We start from the raw sequence: 25,415 nt of genomic DNA on the forward strand, positions 1-25,415 counted from the left end.
AGATTTCCTATAGAAGTCAATCTATCGCTAGCTCAAGCTTTCCTATAGAAGTCAAACTATCGATAACTCAAGCTTTCCTATAGAAGTCAATCTATCGCTAGCTCCAGATTTCTTATAGAAGTCAATCTATCGCTAGCTCATGCTTTCCTATAGAAGTCAATCTATCGCTAGCTCAAGCTTTCCTATAGAAGTCAATCTATCGCTAGCTCCAGATTTCCTATAGAAGTCAATCTATCGCTAGCTCCAGATTTCCTATAGAAGTCAATCTATCGCTAGCTCCAGATTTCCTATAGAAGTCAATCTATCGCTAGCTCCAGATTTCCTATAGAAGTCAATCTATTGCTAGCTCCAGATTTCCTATAGAAGTCAATCTATCGCTAGCTCAAGCTTTCCTATAGAAGTCAAACTATCGATAACTCAAGCTTTCCTATAGAAGTCAATCTATCGCTAGCTCCAGATTTCTTATAGAAGTCAATCTATCGCTAGCTCATGCTTTCCTATAGAAGTCAATCTATCGCTAGCTCAAGCTTTCCTATAGAAGTCAATCTATCGCTAGCTCCAGATTTCCTATAGAAGTCAATCTATCGCTAGCTCCAGATTTCCTATAGAAGTCAATCTATCGCTAGCTCCAGATTTCCTATAGAAGTCAATCTATCGCTAGCTCATGCTTTCCTATAGAAGTCAATCTATCGCTAGCTCAAGCTTTCCTATAGAAGTCAATCTATCGCTAGCTCCAGATTTCCTATAGAAGTCAGTCTATCGCTAGTTCCAGATTTCCTATAGAAGTCAATCTATCGCTAGCTCAAGCTTTCCTATAGAAGTCAATCTATCGCTAGCTCTGGCATTTTTGTATGAATTTAGATTAATTCCTGTATAAAATCAATTTGTATATTAAAATTTTTAACTTACCTCTTGTTAAATTATTCGACGAATTCTTATTTAACGTCAAACGACTGCGTGGAGAATTTAGTTTACTTGAGGACTTTTGCCAACACCAACAGCATATGATTTTTTGGAAATACATACGAAATCTGCAAAAGTATAGAAAATTAACATTAACTCCAAAAAAGTACACATTAGAATTTCACAAATCCTCACCTCTTGTTCATCCAATAATAGATAATGGGATTCACCATGGCATTTGACATGGCCAGCCAGTAGAAACCCAAATACATGTGTTGAACATATTTCGCCGATGTCACCTGATTATTGTGATATGCATAGATAAAGAACAAATGATAGGGTAACCAGCATATCGCAAATATCGATACAATCGCTATAAACATGCGAACAACTTTCCGTTTCGATTTCATTGATTCCATTTGTCGTTCAGTGGTTTCACCAATCGAACGGCTGCCCCATAGCACACGTCCCATAAGGGAATAACAGATTAACATTACAACCATTGGTATGCCATATGTTATGACCAGTATTACGATGTTATAGCTTTAAGGAGAATTACAGATTAAACGGAAGTGTTAGTTTGTGATTAAACATTAAGTGTTCACATATGTTTGTAGGCGTATGGATTTTATATATTAGTTATGGAATTTTTTCATGTAAATATTTACCAATAGTCTAATATGGATGTGGGATAACGACCATCTGGCCACAGCATATAACAAACAGTACGTTGTTTTCCATTATAGTATCTGAAATGTAAAGAGAAGAAAATTGAAATGGGGGATTAATATACAGTAGGTGTTAAATAAGAAGAGCTACAGATAGCAAGATACAAATTGACTTTTATAGGAAATGTGGAGCTAGCGATAGATTGGATTCTATAGGAGATCTGGAGCTAGTGATGGATTGACTTCTATAGAAAATTTTGGGCTAGCGATAAATTGACTTCTATAGGAAAGCTCGAGCTAGCAATAGATTGACTTCTATAGGAAATCTGGAGCTAGCGATAGATTGACTTCTATAGGAAATCCGGAGCTAGCGATAGATTGACTTCTATAGGAAATCCGGAGCTAGCGATAGATTGACTTCTATAGGAAATCTGGAGCTAGCGATAGATTGACTTCTATAGGTAAGCTTGAGCTAGCGATAGATTGACTTCTATAGGAAATCTGGAGCTAGCGATAAATTGACTTCTATAGGAAATCTGGAGCTAGCGATAGATTGACTTCTATAGGAAATCTGGAGCTAGCGATAGATTGACATCTATAGCACATCTGGAGCTAGCGATAGATTGACTTCTATGGGAAATCTGGAGCTAGCGATAGATTGACTTCTATGGGAAATCTGGAGCTAGCGATAGATTGACTTCTATAGGAAATCTGGAGCTAGCGATAGATTGACTTCTATAGGAAATCTGGAGCTAGCGATAGATTGACTTCTATAGGAAACCTGGAGCTAGCGATAGATTGACTTCTATAGGAAATCTGGAGCTAGCGATAGATTGACTTTTATAGGAAATCTGGAGCTAGCGATAGATTGACTTCTATAGGCAAGCTTGAGCTAGCGATAGATTGACTCCTATAGGAAAGCTTGAGCTAGCGATATATTGAGTTATATTGGAAAGCTTGGGCTAGCTATACATTGATATCTATAGCAAATCGGGTTCTAGCTAAGTATATATTGGCTTTATGAGCAAGGTCTTTTATAGCGTTTGTGGTTTCTTTAATTTAATGATTTTTATTTCCATTAAATAAAAATTGTTTGTCACTGTAAGCACAAATATGCATATTAGACTGCTACAATATTTCATTGTAAACAATATTTTCTTGAGTGTTTTATTGAAGAATAAACACATTGTGCCAAAAATTTATAATGATTGGTTATTCATAAACCCTGGAAACTATTCATGGCGAAAATTTGTACAATATATTTTTGTGAGCAGTACTTATAAATATAGCATTTATTTATGAATCTGATTCATTTTTGGTTAAATTATGCGTATGATTAATATTAATTATTTATCATAAACGAACATATGTGACGTATGATTAATATTTAATTAAACGGTAGGCTAGTGTGTTTTACATTATCATATGTGACGTATACTTAATGTGTAATTATAATGATAAATAACAAAATAATAAATTTCAAATATGTCAAGATTAAATTTATCACATCGATAGTTTTGTGAATTGTTGGTGACAATTGCGGACAATATAATTAATATACGGTAAATAATATTTTGTAAATAAAATATTGTTGAAGGGTTTTAAAATTAATGTGTTTTTTAAAATGTTCTTTTTTTTCACAGAAATACAAAAATAAAAATTCTTTATCAGATTTAATTAATTAAACGTTTTTGCTTTAATTGTTCGAACAAAAGTAAAAAGCATAATTGAATTAAATTGAATTTCAGCATGAAACTCTTTTAGGTATCACAGCTGAATTAATTTGAAAGCAATTAATTGTAATTCTTAATAAATTATATTACAGTTATAATTGAATTTAATATATTTTACTTCTGTAAAACATACCTACGTTACTTGTACACACAAAGGGGTATGTCTTCTATAGCTCTCTTTAAATTGCTCATTTCTTTGGAATTTTTAAATAAATCGTTTGCAAATGCCTTCTTAAAAACCTAATGTGTCTGTCTGTCTTTCTGTCTTCTCATATGTCATTGTGTTAAATACTTGCAAGAGCAAATGTGCCTGCCACATACATATTTAATAAATAACACTTATTTATTCAAGTGTCAACGTACATATACATAAATACTTGTTGGTGTCTCCTTGTATGAGTTGATACTTTTATGTGTAAATTGAAATTGTCGTAATTGGGTTTTAAAACGTCTAATAAGAAAACGCCCTGAAGGGAAAACCTGACATAAAATGCGACTTCAAAGGATTTTATTAACGCTAGCAACCACAGTGACAGTTAGAGTATGACACATCAACAGTTGTTGTTAAACATTAAGAATTGACAAATTAAAAAAAAAATAAGTTTTATGGCAAAATAACAATAGGATAGTCAGGTAGTGGTAGCTGTTAAATTTTATTTAGTTTTTATTATGTGATAAAATAGCATTTATTTCATTTTAAGTTGTCATGTTTTTTTTATAAGAAATTAATAATTAATTGATGGTTGTGAATGTGGTATAATTGTCAGTTTATTTAGATGAAATAGTTGGGGAAGCTTCCTGATTAGGGAACCCGGTTTTAATTTATGTTTCAAAATGTTTACAAATAGAAACCCAGGAAAAAACTGTACTAGTTCCCCAACTAGATCTAGGGTACCTTTCTATATCAAGTACTAGTCTAGCATGACGTTGCGGTGACTTTTGTTTGAAATTTTCACCCTTTAACATGTCCTATGGAATCATTTCATTGCTTGAACCCCTTCCCTGGAACGGTTTTGGAACCAATTATTTAATCAATGATTATATGGAAGCGATATATAACTAACTCCCCTACATAACAACGGTTCTAGAACTAGTTCTGGTTCGAAATTAATCTTACTTGGAGCTAGTTCTGGTTAGCTAAGGAATATTTTTTTTATTTCATTACATTACAAAGTTATTTGAAATATTAGCTAATGATTATTGGCTTCATTTATAGTTCGTTTGGAAAAACAGTGCCAACACAGCAAAGTGGAAGACAAAGATCGTCAAAATCAGCCAAAATTACATAAAGATTGTTGTAAAACTCAACAAGAGCTTGTAAAATCATTGGGAGCTACTCAATCAGCAATTTAATAAGAAGAGCAGAATTCATCCAAAAGCAGGGAAATTGGGTACGATTTAAAGCTGAGAGACTTTGAAAAACGTTTTTTCATATACTGAATCACGTGCGATGAAACAGGATTCATTAAGAAACCCCGAAGCGTAAGAAATCGTATGAGAAGCCCGACCAACCAGCCGAATCGATATCAAAGTCATATATCCCTTGCGCTAAGAAAATGATTTGTATTTGATAGGACCAAAAGGGTTCTTCGTGTTATGAGCTGCTGAAATTTGACCAGATCGTCGAATGCAATTGATTCATTTGAAGCGAGAATTGGCCGCAAAACGCCCAGAATATGCGGCCAGACATGAAACTGTAATATTCCATCATGTGAACGCTCGGCCACATTATAAAATAACTGGTAAAAACTGTTTAGAATGAAGTAGTTAGGAAGTTTTGCCTCATCCGGTTTATAGTCCAGACCTTGCCCCGTCCGAATACTACGATCGATGCAACACGCTCTTCCTGGGATACGCATCACTTTGGAACACAGTATCCGATATTGGAATGATTCGATCTTGGCCTCAAAAAATGAGCAGTTATTTTGAATCGGAATCCATATGTTGCCAATACTTTGAATAAATTTATATTGTACAAATGTTTCAAAATAAAAGATACAAATTTGAAAAATACCATTTTTGTTGTATTTAAGTTTGACAAAACGATGTGTGGCTCATAAATACTTATATCGGGAAACTCTTCTGACAAAGACCTAACTCAGTTGTCAAAAACCTATGTGGTGAGATTGTATTAGTAAAACAAAAAATGTGATAACAAAAAAAAAACACTCGTAGGTGTCATTTTTATACCCTACACCACCATAGTGGGGAGGGTATAATGCATTTGTGCAGATGTTTGTAACGCCCAAAAATATTAGTCTAACACCCACCTTAAAGTATACCGATCGACTTAGAATCACTTTCGATTAAACGATGTCCGTCCGTCCGTCTGGTTGGCTGGCTGGCTGGCTGCCCATGTAAACCTTGTGTGCAGAGTGCAGGTCGCAATTTTGAAGTTATTTCGAACAAATTTAGTACATATTATTTTTTCAGCCCAAGGACCAAGCCTATTGAAACTGGCTGAAATCGGTCCATTATTTCACCTAACCCCCATACAAATGTCCTTCCGAAATTGGACTTTATCGGTCATAAATGTTTAATTTATAAATGTATCTCCACAAGTTGCGCTCCAAATAAGTTTTATATATACAAAATTCATGTCACCAAATTTTGTTACAATCGGTCCATAATTAGTCATAGCTCCCATATAACCCCACTTCCGAAAATCACACAAAAATATAAATTATGGAAATTTTAATAGAAAAATGATTTTGCTCTTTTACTTAGTGTAGGGTATTATATGGTCGGGCTTGACCGACCATACTTTATTAATTGTTTTGTTTGAGTTTTTTCTAGTTTCCGCTCTTCTCTATGGCTGAAGTACTCAGAATGCAATAATAACACAATTGAATGTGTTGTGATGACAATAAATAAAGCACCTAAAAGTATGCACTGGTATTTTATCCTCATTTAGAAACAGGTTAAAATAGTATGGTCGGTCAAGCCCGATCATATAATACTATACACGGAGCATTTTATTTTAGTAAAATTTCAATATATTTTTTTTAAAGTGATTTTTGAAGTATTCCTTATATGGAAGCTATCAGAAATTATGGACGATCGCCACGAAATTAGGTTGCGTGATGTACGTCTATATGAAACGTATTTCTGTTGAACTTTATGTGGATACCTACATTTTTAAAAGATTTATGCTCGTTAAAGTGATTTTCAGAAATTGGCCTAAAAAAATTTTAAATATGATTTCCTTTAGAACTTACAAGCATTTATGACTAAAAAGTCTTATTTCGAGAGAACATTTGTATGGGGCTAGGTGAAATCAATAGGCCGAAAATTGATTTAAATATTTTCAAAATTGCCAGCCTGAGGGACGGACATTGTTTAATAGATTTAATGCGGTATATTTTAAAGTGAATATAGGACTAAGCTTTTTGGGCTTTACAATCAGCACAACCACAATCTAGCCTCTCCACTATGGTGGTGTAGGGTATGATAAATGAAAATAAAACATGAAATGTATATATGTACCCTGCGGGAAAAATAGCTTGGGCTTCACTTTGTAGGCCTTCTAAAAGATCTGTTTAAATATTCTGTAAGATTCCACTCGGCCTTATTACACATTCAAAATAGCATTGCAAAATTAGGTCTAACAAACATTTATTTAAAATTCAGAAATGCTGAGTTTTGCTATTATTCCTATATATGGTGTCTCTCTATAATAAAATTATTTTTGCTGTCTTTATTACAAACCATTACATGAAACCAGAAGAAGGTACAGAATCTTCCAATTAGTCTTTTATAACATTTGATGTTGTGAAGTTCGCGTGAAGTATTTTTTTTTTGTATAGAAGCTCCCATATAGATATTCTGTGAGGCATTATGCGGAAGATTTTCTTACAGGCCTTCTTATGTAGGTATTCTATCAGTACTGTAACAGAAGTGAGTATGCAAGGCCTTGGCTCCCAATGACACTTTGTGTAAAATTTAAACGATTTTGAAATGCGACTGGGTGTTCTTGTGTCTGCAAAATAAGGCCTTTAAGAAGGCTTCATTACTGCATATTTTTCCCGCTGGTTACTTGTGTAAAAATGTGTCTGCTCAAGATTAGCTAGATGTGAAAAGAAGGATTGTGCAGGCCTTTGCGAGGGCCTACATTCATAAAACATTTATATTTTACATGGATTGTCTTAGGGACTTTAAACTAACGTTATCCTGAGTCTATTCTCAGGACTATTAGAACTTATTCAAACATATAGAATATATAAGTATAAATATTTATGTGATCTTTTGCAATTTTTAAGAATATAATTTAGAATGTCGATGATATATTTTGTAAATGAAATCAAAGGCCTATATATCGAAAGCCTTTCATCTATTCCATTGGTTATGGAAAAACACTTAGTGAGAATAATGTATACATAAGGGCACTTTAAAATTATTTTGTGAGCATTTAAGATAATTAATCTAATTAAGTCTGTACAAGCAATTAAAAAATATTAAATTTATATAAAAAATTTGAATTTGGTTGAAATTTCTTTCAAAAGCATTTCATCTTAACAATTGTTTGGAAAAAATATTAGACAAATTAAAAAAAAAAAAAACATAAAAAGAACATGTGCATGCTTTGATTTAATTCATCAAGTGCTAGTTCAGGAATAGAATTGATGAGAAATCCTGAAAATATTTAAACTTTTATTGTGATTGACATTGACTACCTTTTATTTGGGGCCACCTTACTAAATACACATCTAAGTAAAAACAAACACAAATAATACTCGTAACGATATTTAGTATTTGTGTGTGTATGATGGCTGCAAATAGAAATTGTTAGAAGAGTTTTAAAACCAATTGAAAAACGATTTAGTTGAAGTGTAGGAGCTTATTTTTAAAATACAGTTGTGGATAGTAAACTAGTAAAGATAGAGAACTTTATATTGTAGATAAACTTAATTGTGGAATATTTAAAAAAAAAAAATTATTCAATATTTATAAAGCTGCCAAATGTTTGCTTGTTCATCGGAAAAAGGGAAATAAATAAACGAAATGTAACGAAACGAAGGCTTTTAAGAAAATGAAATGTGTGACCACTTCTTTAGAATACAAGGTGAGATACATGGTTCAAAGTCGACCACCTCTGGTTAGGAAAACTTTGTACAGCTTGTAACTTGTACAAATGTGGACATACTTTAAAGAATGAAATTTTGTAATAAAGCAAGTTGGAAGATAAAGAAATTTCTGCTAACACTCATAGGCAATTTCATTCAAATTTAAATTTACATATTGTTACGAAAATGTACTTGAATTCAAATATAACGATTTTAATGGCTGATTTAAAGTTGCATAATGCTTTCAAATAGCAGTGCCCAAACTTTAATATATCTGTGGGTATTATTAACATTCAATAAAAGCTTTCAGTTGACCATTGATCGTAAGTATGGCAACGCAGTTTGCTGCGACCGTATATTCGAATTCGAATATTCAGTTAAAGAACATTGTAGAAAGTACACCACAGATGGCGTATGTATTAGAAAGCTTTAGACAGTTAAAGAGCAATCTAGAGCGCAGGTGGCAGTGTTATAAATAGTGGCAGAGGTTGCAGTTGTTAGTGAGTTTATCAGAGACGCTTTTCGAATAAACATCAACTGAGTGCTGTATTTTTCAAGTGAATTCGTGTACATTATAAAGTGTGTCTGTATTTCTGCGAATTTATAAACGTGTATAAAAAAAATACTGAGTGACTACCCAGCAGTTTGAAAAGTGCCAATTGGAAACCTTTCACTAGCTATTTTACTACTTGTACAACTAACTAGTTCGATGTGGCTGCTAAAGTGGTAGTTAAATGCTGATCATTTGCACTACATTTCACCAGCATATTCAGTAACTAACAATAGTCAGATATTTGTCTTTAGTTTTTGAAAATAAATTCAATAAAAATAAAATCCTCTTAAATATACCACTTCGATGGCCACATGTAATGCTGAATGTGGCCGTTTGAGTTTTCGTTCTCACTGATGATGTAGAAAATGCAAAAACTTGAGAGTAGACTCACATGTAATTCTTAATATAAATTAGAGAGCAGTACAAATAAGAGCTCTGTGGTTTAGTGGTTAGAGCATTTGACTTGAAAACGAGAGGTTATGTGTTCAACCCCGCTCTCAGAAAAAATTATTTTTTCTTTTTTTTTTCAAATGCTGGAGTATTTGTACTATTGAATTTAATAGTGAAGTGTTATGCAGAGTGTGCCAATCGGCCACTTGCAATGACATCCCCGTGTTAAATTCACCAGTCAATATCCTTGCGAGTGGGTTGAAAATTCACTAGTGTAGTTCTCAGTGGCTAACTAATTCGACGTAGCGAAACTAGTGCAATGAACTGCAGGGTATTTAATTCTGTTGTTGTACATTTTAAATAAATAAAGAGTTGTTACAATTTTCAAACTAGTAAACGGCTTTTATTTGCAATCAAAATTTAAAGGAAATAAATCAACGTTTTGAAAAGGTTAAAAAGTAACAATATGTTAAGAGTTAACATATCAAATTATTCAACCCACTTCATATCTTTGCATATCAATATTTTTAAGAAATTTATGCTCGTTAAAGTGATTTTCGGAAGTGGGTCTCATACGGAAGCTATGACTAAATATGGACCTATCGCCATGAAATTATGTGGAGTGATTTCTTTCTATAGGAAACTTTTTTGTGTGGATACAAACGTTTTTAAGAGTTGAACACAGTGGGTCGATCGGAAGATAAGTGGTAATAAATCTGTCTATTCTAAACTACTGAAAGAAAAACAAACAAATGGTACAGGATTACATAAACTTTCAGAAAATGAAAAACATTACCATCCTATCGAAAGTGATCGCCTTTAGTTTGCAAAGCCTTGTAGAGCTCGTAACTTGTATTTGGAGTATGACTTAAACATGTGATTTACAATAGATGTCGTATCTTTTAAACACGGTTTTTGTTTTTAATAACTTATATGTATGTCATTTTGAAGCGTACATATCTTTCATTTTTCATTTCAGTGTTAACAAAAATGTTTTTTTTTTGTTTCGAAATGTCGTATTTTGTGCCAACAAAACGTCATATGCAGGAAGTTTTGCTTTACTTCTTTAATTAAAAAAAAGTACCGCTGAAGCCAACCGAGTACTCACCAAAGCTTATTGTGAATGTGTTTCATCGGTTTCAATGTGCGAGGAATGGTTTGTGCGGTTCAGAAGTGGTGATTTTGACATGGAAGACAAATATCGCCCAGTCAAAAATGTTTGAGGATCAAGAATTGGAGGTATACTCCATGAAGATTATTGTCAAACTCAACAAAAGTTTTGCAAAATCATTGGGAGCTACTCAAGCAGTAATTTCAAAAGATTTGAGAGCAACAGGATTCATCCAAAAGCTGAACAATTGGGTACCATAGGAATTGAAGACGAGAGACCTTGAAGGTGGACATTGCATGTCCGAAAAGCTGCTTGAAAGCTATAAAAGAAAATAAGTTTTGCACCGAATCATTAATTGCGATGAAAAATTAATCCATTACAATAACCCGAAGCATAAGATATCGTACGTGAAGCCCGGGCAACCAGCCGAATCGACACCAAAGACAAATTTCTATGGCGCTAAGGTAATGCTCTGAATTTGGTGGGAGCAAAAGGGTCCTATCTAATATGTGTTGCTGAAATTTGGCCAGACCATCACATGAAACCTGTACAGAAATCAACTGATACCGTAATATTAAATCATGACAACGCTCGGCCACTGGTTGAAATGTATGTATGTTAAACACTATTTAAAATGAAGTGTTCGGGAAGTTCTTTCTCATTTGCTATATAGTCCAGATCGTGTAACGTTTGACCATTATTAGTTTTTATCGATGCAGAAATCTCTTTCTGGGATATGCTTCCTTCAGATATTTGCTTGATTCGTTCTTGGCCTCAGAAGTATCATAAGATCTGAAGGTTCATCGTCACATCATTTCCAAGGCCATTAAACAGTATAAGGAAGACTTGAACATTGATAGAAAACCTGGTCTAACTAAGGCCTAATTGGTAAGGCAAAAAAAGTCGAACAACTCTTTCTCAGAGCGCCGAACACTTCTATCAGAAATGCAGCTCGTAAAGTTAAATGCTCTGATTGTTTTGTGCGCAGAGCCGAAAGTAGTGCTGGGTTGAAGTCGTATAAAGTTCATAAAGTTCCAGATCGCAATGCGTTAAAGAATTTAAAAGCAAAAGAACGATCGAAAAAATTTAAGTCAAATTTTATAAAAAAATACACCTGTTGTGTGATGGATGATGAAACTTATGTACTGGCAGATTTTTCAGAACATCCGGGTCAAGATTTGTATGCGACTGATGGACGAGGTACAAACAAAATTCACAAGAAGTTTCTTGTGTGGCAAGCCATTTGCAGTTGTGGCAAATGAAGCCAATCATTTATAACATCAGGCACAATAAACACAGAAATATATATTACGGAGTGTCTAGAAAAACGGCTTTTAACTTTCTTAAAACAGCACAGAGTGCCTTCATATTTTTGGCCCGATTTGTCATCATGCCAATATAGAAAAAAGGCCATTGAGTGGTATTCAAACAATAATGTCAATTTTGTAACACGGCCAGAACATCGGCCTGTGGAAAAGTTTTGAGCTATGGTACAAAAAGAATTAAAGAACACAGGAAAGGTATGCCAGGACATGCCCGATTTTAAGTGTAAGTGGACCAAGCCGTCCAAAAAGGTAATGGAAGCAACTATAAAATCTTTAAAGGGAGGTGGAGTGAGGAGTGATCTTTGTGAGGTATTTAGAGCGCCTAGAGACGTTCTGATTGCATTGATATGTTCACAAGAGTTGTTCAGCTTTATCGTACTTACAACTTTCCTAAATATTGTTAATGAAAGATTAGTAGTCCCTAAAAGTTATTCTAAAAAAAATTGTTCTCCCTATATTTTTTTCCCAAAAAAAGTACACGAAAAAGCTATATTTTTGGCAAAAAATTTAAACAAAAGTCATTTGGTGGACTCTTAGCTATATTATTGCCATATATAGTTAAGCGGTATCTCCAAGTCTGAATTAGCTGTTGGCCAAAAACTAATAACACCTTTTTTTGAGGGCTCATTTATATTCAGAGTCTTTGGAGGCCCATTAAAAAAAATTGGTCACCAAAATGTCCAAACTGAGTATAGAGTTTTACTACCCTTTGGTAGTAGAGTCGAACTTATAATGTCATGACCGTATATTTTCTGCACTGTTGCACTGTGTAATTAGTCAAATCTCCCAGTAAGCCTCAGTTTAGAAAATCACTTTAATCAGCAAAAATCTCTTAAAAATGTTGGTTTCCACATATAATTCAACACAAATAAGTTTCATATATGTAGTCAAAAATCACATGACCTAAATTCATGGCAATGGGTCTATAATTGTTCATAGCTTCCATATAAGGCTCACTTCCAAAAATTACTCACGAAAATAAATTATTGAAATTTTAAAAGAAACCAGTTTTTTTTTTCATTTACTCAGTCTAGGGTATTATATCTTCGGGCTTGACCGACCATACTTTCTTGTTTTTAATTGTTGAAAATCCTTTTTAGCCATTCGAAATCTAAATCTTAGGCAACATAAATTTCAATGATGCCTAAAAGTATGCCCTTTGTTTTAGTACAGCCGTTAAATTTATTATACGAACCTTAATAAACATAACAGCATTCAAATATTTTATTTTAATGCTGTTTTTATGGCCTCAACTCTAAATACAGGATTTAGATATACAAGTGATTATTTTTATACTAATATTACTCCATATATGTACATTCTAATGCGTTTTAAATATACTTAAGTATGTATAATAAAAATTACATTATATCTATTCAAACCATAAATAAAACATCTATTTCTGCTGGCTTGTTTTCTTGGGCTTCAATAATAATAAAAACAAATAATTCTATTTTAATAATGAAATTTGAGCTTTAAAATTACCTTTTTGTCATGGTATTCGAATACAGCAGACAGGGTGCCGATAAAATACAACTCAACAGCCAAATTAAAGCCAAAATAATGCGAACCTTACGCCTGGATGTTCTACGCTTTAAAGGATGAACAATGGCAATGTATCTGCAAGGAAATATTATTTATGTATGTTAAATTAACACCAAAAATACATAAATTTAAATGTGTAACTTCATAAATAATACATTAAGGCTGGTAATACAAGTGCAAATGAACATAATTTAGAGTATAATATAGAATAAATATTCGACCAAACGTTCTTTACATCCGTTTCCACTTCCTGTAAGGATATTTTTGTTTAAATGAGAGAGTGTGGCGTGGGTGCGTGTGTTAGAACTTACCTATCAAACGATATGGCCACCAAGGTGAAAACGGATGTTGATACCGTTACATTTGCCATAAAATTATTAATGGTACAATAAATCGTACCAAATGGCCAGTCCGAATTCAGCATGAATATAAAATTGAACATGCAATTCAATGAAGACATTAGCAAATCAGCAATACTCAGATTTAGCAGAAAATAATTTGTGGCCGTTCGCATACTACGATGACCTTAAAAGAAACAAAGAAAATTGAAAAATAAATTAAATTTTAGCATGATTTGAAAATAAAATAAAAGAAAATTTAATTTGGTTTAAAGAAATAAACAAGAAAGAATAAAAGAACGACAAAAACTGTAGTGTTTGTAAATTATTATTGTTTTTTTTTTCTTTAGCAAACCAACATTCTTTCATGTCCTTTTAAAGTAGTATTGTAGTGAATGTTGTGCTGAAATGTTCTTATCCATCCTTAACTTCTGTCCCTATTTACTAATGTTCATGGACATTTTTCAATATCTTCTGTTTTATTTATGAAGCTTCGTATTTCATATCTTTAACTTGACATAACTTTATGTGACTGCAGAGAAAAGAGCACCAAAAATAATGTAGATTTTCCAATTAAAATGATGCCATTGCAATGAGTATTTGGATTATAAAGAAATATTTGCTTTCTCTGTTAGTGAAGAACTATTTTTTTTATTAATGCAAATTGCTTGCATTATTATAAGGAATTCAATTTACTACTATGAAATAAAAAAAATTAAATATTTAATTAAGGTATTAAAAAAACAATAATAGTATTTTAAAGATGCTGCTTTAGTAAGCAAAACTGCTAAGTCCACTTTTTATGAATATTTAGATTTTAATGAAAAGCGTTAGAATATGTATGTTTTGGTGCGGCAACCATATTTTGCCGGAAAGATGGGAAATTTCATGGTCAGTACCTTGAATATGTTTCGAGAAAATTAAAAAAAAATCCTTTCAAAAAGGACATTTAAGTCAGTCGGATCTAGTGTGAGGACTAGGGAAAAATGTTGCCCGATTATAATTTAAGAATACTTAGAACTAATTTGTGCAAAATTTTATCAGGATTGCCGCATAATAAACTAGATGAAATTTACCGATATTGCCCATTTTAATACCTTATCAACAGAGAGTATTTGTGCCAGCTAGTTCCTTTGGTTTGGGAGCTATCATGTTTCTAATATATATAATTTTTGGTTCTACGACTAATATGTCAATGTGTTACAAACGAAATGATAAAATCAATATACCCCCATCGTTTTGGTGGTGGGTAAAAAACATAAAAAAGGCAGAAAAAGTTTTTACAGCCAAACAATTGGATATTCTTTAACAATGTATCGGTTGTGAATAAAATGCAAACACAAATAAAGGTTATTACAACAATTAATGAACTTATTAATGAAAAAATGAACTTATTGTTGAAAAAATAAAGCAAGCATATGAAAATACAAATTAAATAAATATTCGCATAATAATGATGCATGAGTAGTTAAAAGAGCGGGTGATTTTTTTGGAAGATATATAAATTTAAAACTAAATTTATTTAAGTGGTAAACAATTTGTTAATTCACTCATTATTTAAATAGCTATTTACTTAGGAGTTTATGTGAGTTATAGTTAGATGTTTATTACGACATTGAAAAAAAAACCTCCTCGAAAAATTCACCCGATATGTATTACAACATATAATGCCAAGAAATATGAATATACTTGAGCATCATCACCATCATCATTCAACCAAGGGCCAGCATTAAATTTGTATGTACATTAGGGTGGACACTGTAAATAAGTTGTCTTTGTTATCTACTAATGAAAGTTTGGTTCATATTAAGATAACATTCTGATTTATATTTAGCCGCTGTTGTCTTTTCAGATTTGTTAATTTTATATCAAACGACTATGATGTATTTTAAAATTTATGCAAATTGTTTACAGATTCATTTTGTGGATATGACACCAAAATGTTGTATCTCAGCTTATTGTTACGTTTTTACCTTTTAAAAACGGTGGTTTATTTCCTTTAAATAAACCGTATTCTCTTTATTGCAAATAAAAGCGATCACTGGTGTGTTAACAACTCTTTATTTATTTAAATTTACACAACCACTCTCTTTTAATACACACACTTATATTACACTCTTTAAAAACACACTGGTAATACAGTTGATATTAAGTATAACAGTGCCTTTGATATACTAACTAACTGCAACTAGCTGTACTATTTATATAAACAGTGCTATCTTATAGTTGTTTCATGAATTATCTAACGCACAAAACTAGAATGTTGTATTTCTAGAGCTTTTACAGCTTTAATGTATATGTTAACAGTTAATGTAACAGCGTGTTATTAACATTGTTGATAAGTAGAAGTAACAGCCTCACAGTGAAGCAGAATCAATATTTTTTGGTAATAAATCGGGCATTTCAAAACAGCTAGCCCGATGGGGATCCGATGTTTGAAGTGGGCGTGGACAAGGAGTATTCGATTTTAAGTTATATCCTACAAATTCTCCAGGGAAGGCGCTATGGGGGCTCAAAGTTGGGTACCTTGGACATGTAAAATTTTTAAATATGTGCCATTTTTGTTTCCCTTACGATTTCAAAGATTTATATATATTTGGAAATCGCTAGGTCTTGGAAAAACATGCCTGCGTCTGCTATTTATCTCTTATAATTTCCTAGTTATAAACATTTCAAAATTGAAATTTTTAGAATATTGCCATACATTTAAAAAACAGTTAAATGTAGGTCGTACTTTTGGACAGAATGGACTTTATTTTTTTTTGGTAGTTAGACAACTAAATGTACCAATAATGTACAAAATATTTCAGAGCAATATCTAATATGGGTCTTAAAAATTCCAAAAAATTTTATATTTTTGTGGTATTTTGGGCGAAAAGGTGAATAATTATCTTTACGGAGAACATATAAAAATCGCCCGAGCTACAGACTTCGGAATTTGACCTATTTTTTTTATAAAAATTTCAAATTTGTGCCACATGTTCTAAAATCCCAAGGCTGGGATCGGAAAACGGGAAGTAGTTTTGGAAACCTTGGTGTGTTCCCTATTTATCCCCAAAGTATTTTCCCAGAAACGAAGAAAATGTGGAGTTAAAGATTTAGTTAAAAATTTAAAAATACCATTTTTGGGATTTTCGCTCCAATTTTTAGGAATTGAGGGATTCCCTTTGACAAGTTTTTTTACACCTTGTTATTTAGAATAACGATTTTAAAAAAACGTTAACAATTTCATTGAGTTTTGTTAATAAATAAAAAATTTATTACATATTACATATTTATTGAGTTCCTCAATTAGTTCTCATTGTTTTGGTTTTAGAGATGTTTATCTTAAGTCCCACAGAGTATGCCATTTCCTAACCAATGTCAATTTTGATTCTTTATCTGAATATGAGTGACTTAAAAGCCAAATATTCTTAGCATAATCGAGATATTCTAGTTTATCCTGCAAATATCATATTGTACCTCTTTTCGCGTTAATAGTCTTTTTCATCACTAAGTCGAGAACGCAAATGAATAGCAATGGTGATAGTACACAGCATTGACGTACTCCGGTTTTTACCGCGATTTTGTTGCACAGTTATTTATCATGCAGGATTCGGTAAGTGGCGTTACTATCAAGGCTTTTGATTAGGTGTATAAGTTTTGAGGGACCGCCTTTGCTCTCAAGTGATTTACCAGCTCAGAAGCCTGACTGTTCTCTCCGCAGAGTAGGAAGGATTTTAACAATCACCTGTCCAGCAAGATCATTCGGCAGAATTTCATTATCCCAAAAATTAGTGATAATCGGTAAGAGCACTGTATATGTATTGAAGAGTATGTATGTATATTACCCATGGAATAAATTAAAGAAAACTTCGATCCTCTACAACATTATGACCTATGTTATAGTAATATGTAATACAAACTTTAATATTAATTGACAACTTAGACATACAAATTGTTTTCCCCCATAGAAAAGGGACAACCTTAATGGTTATAAATACACTTTAGTGTAAGTGTGAGCTGAGCATGAAAGTGTTTGCTTATCTGGTCCATTAAATTTTAATGAATTCATATTCAGCACACTTTTATTATTATTTACAGTGGGTTGTGGGTTGTGGAAAACTGAAAAACATTGGGAAAAGTAATAAGAAGTTTTATTCTGTTTATATGTGTAACACTTAACACACGTCTTTATTACCACCAGGGGTATATTTTGTACTCCCTTTGTAATTTATAAGTGTATATTTGATAGGTGAATTAATTTAACGAAGTCCATCCATCCGTCTGTCTGGTGAAATAAACTTGCTTATGAGTCCCCTCAAAAAATATCACCATATATCCAAGCATTTGTAGAGATATTTGTTATGATTTAAATTTTAGGAACACAGGTCTAGCAGAGAAGCATAAAAGACAACGATGTATTCGTATTGATGTTACAGATTTTTATATAATTTAAAATACATATTGCTCAAAAATAATCTATTACGTCAATCAATTTGCTTGTGTGGTACAAAATAAAAATTTATCTTTACAGCTGGTACAATAACACAGTGCAACACGAAAAAAATAACCATATAAGGATACCACTACGTGTTAAAAGACCCAAAAATACCAGTGTCTCCTAGTTTTGCCCAAAGTCATGCACTTTGTTTTATGGGCCCCCAAAGATTTGGGTTCTCGGTGTAATTTTTGCCAAAATATTATAATTTTCTCAGGCTCATATCCTGCAAACAGTTTGGAATTTTGATTTACTCTCTGAGACAAAGTTCTAGCCCTTATCATAAAGAATAAAAATTGTGAAAATATATAATAAAAAAATTGATTTTTTTTACCTTTTTTCCCCTGTTCAGATCCATAGGTAGCAAACCCTTCAAAATTCAAGGCAACAATCAACTACAAAAATTTACCTAAGATCTCAATAAACAACTTTCTAGAACATATGAACTTCCTAGGAATGATTCTTAATACCGTTTAGGTAGGTCAATACAAGTTAATAAGAATTAAAGGAATTACCCTGCGGGAAATTTGTGCCAATTGTTCTAAAAGCACATGTCCTGTGACCAGTGAATACAAAATTATTACAAAAAGGAACGAATTATGATAGCTGAAAACAAGACATATCACTTAACTAGTGTTAAAGAGTTTGAAGTTTGAAGTATACCACTGAGGAAAGGTAACTGACACAAAATTAGTCCTGTGATTGGGTTTTGTGGGTGTTATGTTCAATCTCTTTATATGGCATGATGTTGGTCTAGAAAGTGGTGAAATCACATCTTTTCGGCCCATTGTGAGGTCACATAATGAGCGCAAATGAACTGGTTCAGTTTATTATGAAACTGGTCACCAAATAGGATTAAAATAGTTTGAACTTTTTTACCAAATATTATTAAAATACGTCGAACCGACATTGAATAAGTGCGCTTAGCTTAGTTCAGCGACTTGTTCACCTGGGACAATATATGAGACAGGTCTTGTATTAACCGAAATTAAATACGTTCATTTAGGTAAGTTCAGAGACCTGTCACAAAGTGTCAAAAAGGTGTCAATTAACCCCTTCCTAGGACATCCCCATGTTAAAGTGATAGGTCCACTTCATATAAAGTGTTAGAACTGGAACCGGTCCCTACCACTTTGGAACTGTCACGTGATAAGTTTGGTGTTAGTTCCTTTTCCCCTAGGGTAAGTGTTTTGGTCCATAAACTATTAAATTATTATAAACTAAAGCATACTTTTATGCAGCTTTTAAAAAAAATTTATTCCTTAATTTATTTAGAATTTTTTAAAGTTATTTGCGATTTTGAAGATGACTTTTTTGGTTTTATATGTTCACAATTTTTTTTCTTTATGACAAGGGCTACAAATTTGCTTCAGAGAGTAAATTAAAATTCCAAACTGTTTGCAAGATATGAGCCTGAGAAAATGATCACTTTTTTTTGCAAAAATAACACCGAGGCCCCAAATCTTTGGGGGTCCATACAAAAAAGTGCATGACTTTGGGAAAAGCTGGGAGACACGGGTCTTTTTTTTGGTCTTTTATTACGTAGAGGAGTCCGTATATGGTTATATTTCCATGACTCAAAAAATTACACACAGAGTAATTGATGTCATCTATAATATGTATGTCAGTTCTGAAACATGAAGCAATAAGAACAGAACTGATTTCAAGTGCACATGTAGTATTTATGTTTAATGGAATTTTAAAAAAAATTTCCACAATTTTTATGGTTTGCACAACATTTAAAAATGTTACAATAGCTAGAAATGCTTTAAAAGATGTATTCAAATTATTGAACTTTGTCTCTGAAAGAGAAATTGTTTTCTTATAAATTTGAATTCTATGTAAAACCTGCTTTTATTTAAATATATATTTTTTTAATCATCAATAATGTTTCAAAAACCTCAGTTACACAGCAATTGTTCTATGATGAGAAGTAACAAAGTGCTTTAAACAGCTTTTCGGAGAACTCTTGCATAATGTTTTCAATAGTTTGCAAAAAGAAACAACAAAATAAATTCAATAATTTAATATTAATGTAAGTCTTCACGTGTAATGTGCATGTGGCATGTGCCAGTGACATGCATTAAAATCAATATTTCAAAATTTATAACAAAATTCATGTTTGAGAGAAAATTCATATGTATTTGTGTAGAAATTTCGTTTGAATTGGTTTTGCCACTAAAATACATAAATCGAAAAGTTTATTATTATGCAAATGTTGCAAACATTTATTGAATAAGTTTTGTAAATGGAAATTGTGGTTAGAAAAGTTTTCAAAATGATTATGAGTTTGTGTAAATATACTACTAATGGGTACTAATGTATTAATATTTTTGGTTTATTTTTAATTAAGGAAAATATTGAGGCTATTATGTATTATAATATATAAATATTTAGTTTACGATTCTGTTATTTAAATTAAACTTTAAATTGTAAACTTCACATCCTATTCTTGGAACATCCTAGCAAAAACTTGGTAAAGAATTCAATCACTGAATAATATACGGTTACTAAGAAGTAGTCAAGTAATGATGTATTTATTATCTGATCTAAAGGATAGGGACTTCCGAGTTTTGACAGTTGATAGCGGATATATTGTTGTAGTTACATCTGTCGAGTTGGCTGTCATTTATTAAGTTTTTTTTTTGTCAAATCTCCCTGGATGGATATAGAGCTCAACAACATGTGCAAATTTTAAAATTGTTCTATCAAAATGGGTGTTCTGCTCCGGCAATATTTCGTTATATAATAATCGTTATACTGAGAGGACTATTCGCAGTGTGGTGGATAAATTTGAGACCTCAGGTTCAGTAAACATTGAACCAACATTCGTACGACGAGGAAACGCAAGATTTTCAGAAAACATCGCCGCTGTCCGTGAGAGTTAGCAGGAGAATCCGAGGCTGTGTATTTCGCATCACAAGAACTCGTACTTCCGCCGATCATAACTTGACGAATTTTGCGTCATGACTTTGGCCTACAAAATTCTACTGAGCCAGGAGCTGAAGGTAAACGAACATAGACAAGGACTTGTGTTATGTGGATGGGCCCTGGATCAGTTGGAAACTGACCCTAATTTTCATCAAACAATAATCTACAGCGATGAGGACCATTTCTGGATGAATGGGTACGATTACAAACAAAATTGTCGACTTTGGGACTATACCAATCCAAATGACATCGAAAAGCATCCAATGCATAACTAAAAAGTCACTGTTTGGTGTGGATTTTGGGCTAGCGGCATCATCGGTACATATTTATTTGAGAACTACTTTGGCCAGGTCATCACCGTCAATGGCGAGTTCTATAGGTCGATAAATCTGGCATTTCTAAACGGCTGCACTGTGGTTCCAAATCAAAATCTAGGTGGACAAAATTATGAAAATCGGTATCTTCAGAATTCGAAAAAACTAAGTTTTTTCGGAAGCTGACAATCTGCTCTCCTCCAATACAAACGGGTTTTTCAATTGGACATTTCGTTTTCTCGACAGAAGCGCCAGAAGTTCAACAAATTTTGAATCATATTTTCGTTAATTTTTTCTAATATTTTACTACTTTACTAAATTAGATATATCTCAATGGTTTTACCATATAGAAATTCATACTTCAAAATATAAATAAACATTGATATAGGCTTTTATTAAATGTATATCTTATATTTATGGGCCTCTCCATTTTCATGTTATAGTCCTTTAAACTTGGTTCTCAAATATACTGATATTTTTGCCAAAAAAAAGACCGCCGAAGCCCGTCCAATGACTATATATATCATTTAAAGAAACTTCTGGGGAATGTCTTTGTAAAAAAATTGTAGCCCGCCGAAATAATTTTTTTAAATTTTTACGGATTGGAATTTTTAGAAATATTTCTTTATTTATTTATTTATTATTGATTTTTATATATCTAGACCCTACTGTAACTTGAAATGTAGTAAATACATATCTTTTTAAAAATTTAGTTTCAGAAAGACATGAAAACGTATTTTTTTTTATTTTTTATTAATGTTTTTTATATGTATATCTAGACCCTACTGTAACTTGAAAAAAAGTTTATATTGATCTTTTAAAGATTTTTTTTGGAATCGGAGATACCAATTCTATATAAAAAGATCGCCAAATAATTTTGTCCAACTAGATTTTGATTTGGAACCACGTGGGCTGGTTCGATCGGGATAAATATTTTTGAAGGACTGAGTTTTAAAGTGGCATATTTTTTAATCTAATTGAGAAAAATTAACTTATCTAAAACAAAACATGTAAGAAAGTATGGTCGGTCAAGCCCGACATTTTTCTTTTAAAACTTCAATAATTTATATTTTTGAGTGATTTTCTGAAGTGGGCCTTTATGGGGGCTATGACCAATTATGGACCGATCACCATGAAATGTGATTCATGACTATATGAATGTTTAATATGTTGAATTTTGTGAGTATACCAACATTTTGAAGCGATTTAGGCACGTTAAAGTGGTTTTCGGAAGCCGGTCTATATGGGAGCGATGGCTAATTATGGACCGATCCTAACAAAATTTGGTGACATGAATTTTGTATATATAAAACTTATTTGGAGCGCATTTTGTGGAGATACATTAATAAATTAAACATTTATGACCGATAAATTCCAATTTCAAAGGGACATTTGTATGGGGGCTAGGTGTAATAATGGACCGATTTCAACCAGTTTCAATAGGCTTGGTCCAAATTTGATCGAAATATCATCAAAATTACAAACTGCACTCTGCGCACAAGGTTTACATGGACAGCCAGCCAACCAGACGGACGGACATCGTTTAATCGACTCAAAAAGTGATTCTAAGTCGATCGGTATACTTTAAGGTGGGTGTTCGACTAATATTTTTGGGCGTTACAAACATCTGCACAAACGCATAATACCCTCCCACTATGGTGGTGTAGGGTATAAAAAATAGTTCGCAATAAATGTGGATCAAATTATTCCTTAGATTTGCAATCCTATTAAAATTTTGATACAAATTTTAGTTTTTGAAACTCAATAAATTGAAATATGTTATAAAATTTTTATTTATTAACAAAACTCAGTGAAATTTTCAACGTTTTTTAAATTTGTCATTCTTAATAACAAAGTAGAAAAAAACTTGGCAAAAGTTCAAATGGAATCCCATAATTCCAAAAAATTGGAGCGAAAATTCCAATAATGGTATTTTTTACAATTTTGCCCATAGAGTCCACATTTTCTTCGGGGCTGGGAAAATATTTTGTGGATAAATAGGGAATACATCATGGTTTCCAGAGCTGCTTTCCGTTTTCTGATCCCAGATTTTAAAATTTTAGAACATTTGGCCCAAAATTTAAAATTTGATAACAAATAGGTCAAATTAAGAAGGGCGTAGGGGCGACATATTCAAAAAATAGCTCATAGTTTTTATACCAAAATTTTTTCCATAAAGATAACTTACAGAAAAACTTAAAATTGTTATATGTTCTTACAGAAAGTTATTTTTTTAATAAAAAAGGGTTAAGTCAATTTTTTGGAATATTTATATTGAAAATCGTTTATTTTTGGATCCATAATTGACATTGCTTTGAAATCTTTTGTATATTAATGGTTTTTTAGTTGTTAAACTAACTAAAAAACCAATCGAGTCCATTCGGTCCAAAAGTACGCCCTATATATTCAAAAAAGTGGACCAAGGTATGGAAAAATTTTTAAATTTCAATTTTGAAATGTCTATAACTCGGAAATTATAGCACACGCAAGCATGTTTCAAAATCTAGCCGCTTCCAAAAATATAAAATCTTTGAAATCGCACAAAAATAGTGGCACGTGTTTAAAAATTTTACATGTCGAAGGTACCCTACTTTGAACCCCATAGCGCCGTCCCAGAAGAATTTGTGAGGCCCATTTTAATAACTTAAACTCGAATGCTCCTTGGCTAGGCTTACATCAAATTTTATCCCGATCGGACCAGCCGTTTAGATGCCAGATTTATTTCCAAAAAATTGTGATTCTTCCCCACTGCGCAATGGCTTTTCTATGTACTTATGATCAATGAGTTATTTAAGCTGTTACTTGTATCCAGTCTTAGAAGCGGTGTTTAAATAATTATTTAAAAAGCTAATGTTTTAACTCATTACTTAGTAATGAATGTTTTTGCTGGGTTGTTTGTTCTCTTTTATATTTCAGCTTATTTCTCTGACTTTCTCTTCAACATTTATCTCATGCCTTGATACTTTAATTTAAATTAATTTACCTACACAATGCTATTGTTAATTTCATTAATATTGTTGCTGATATCTTTTCATTTTTAACATTCTTACCTGTCACAATCCACAGAACAATGGAATTTCCCGCTATTGCCACAAACAGCATAACACCAAATATGATGGCCCAAATAGTCTTCTGTTCCCAAGGCAATTCATAGGGGCGTGTGGGCGAGGGAAAAAGGCATTCGGTAAGAAAGTCTCTGCAAAAAGAAAAGAAAACAAAAAAATTCTTAAAAAGATTATAATAAGAAGAATTCTTACAGTATAGCAGTCTTGATAAATTGTCTGTTTGAGTACATAATAACTTTTTTGTTAAATTATTTCATATTATTTTAAACAAACCAAGGCTGCCTTTGTTTATCTTGAGGTAATGTTAATTATTCGTTTACTTTTAGGAGTAATAGTAAACCCTTCCTTTATGTTGGTTTCAAACGAAATGAAAAACACAAATTTTTAATTAAATAAATGTTTTACTTTGGTTTAATTTTAAGAAAATACAAGGAAATATTATAAATTATACAGAAGTTTTACATAGAAAAATTGTATCGGCAGCTTAAGTTGAAGAAATCCATAGTACTAGTGAATATTAATTTTGAAGAACTTAACTATGCAATGCATAGTTAAGTTTCTTGTTGTTTCACCATCATTTTTAAAAATGAGTTTCTTATGACAAGAACGATATTTCAAATATGTAGTTTTGGCTTTCTATAGGGACTTGAATCAGTTATGGTCCGAACTGTAAAGAATTTGATAGAGTGATTCATTTCTTAAAACATTAAATTTATGTTAATATAATTAATTTATTGTCAATAAAATATTTGTCTGATATAGGGGTTCTATGGGGAGTAGAGTTAATTATAGACCGATACCTACAAATGTTGATAGAAAGATTTAGGTTCTTATAAAACTTGTTTATGTCCAGTTTTATCATGATATCTATATATATAAAAATGAAATGGTCCATGTATGTAATGTCATCACGTGAGAACGGCTGGAGCGATTTGGCTGATTTTTTTTTTATTCGATTCGAAATTTTCAGAAGATGGTTTGTAAAGAAAAAAATTC

The 25,415-nt window shown here is 32.2% G+C and overlaps 1 protein-coding gene across 1 annotated transcript in view; it reads right to left on the bottom strand.

Annotated features, from left to right (window-relative positions):
- Positions 1-1,094: 1,094 nt before the first annotated feature.
- The window catches only part of TkR86C (Tachykinin-like receptor at 86C), a 98,892-nt gene continuing 74,571 nt past the window's right edge, over positions 1,095-25,415 (bottom strand). The window contains exons 2-6 of the mRNA XM_065515165.1: positions 24,405-24,550; positions 13,603-13,816; positions 13,232-13,366; positions 1,572-1,652; positions 1,095-1,446 (exon numbers count right to left, since the gene is read on the bottom strand). Coding sequence (XP_065371237.1) covers positions 1,095-1,446; positions 1,572-1,652; positions 13,232-13,366; positions 13,603-13,816; positions 24,405-24,550 — 928 coding nt within the window. The remainder of the gene's footprint in view (positions 1,447-1,571; positions 1,653-13,231; positions 13,367-13,602; positions 13,817-24,404; positions 24,551-25,415) is intronic.

Source organism: Calliphora vicina, chromosome 1, assembly GCF_958450345.1.
Source record: "Calliphora vicina chromosome 1, idCalVici1.1, whole genome shotgun sequence".
Lineage (NCBI taxonomy): Eukaryota > Metazoa > Arthropoda > Insecta > Diptera > Calliphoridae > Calliphora > Calliphora vicina.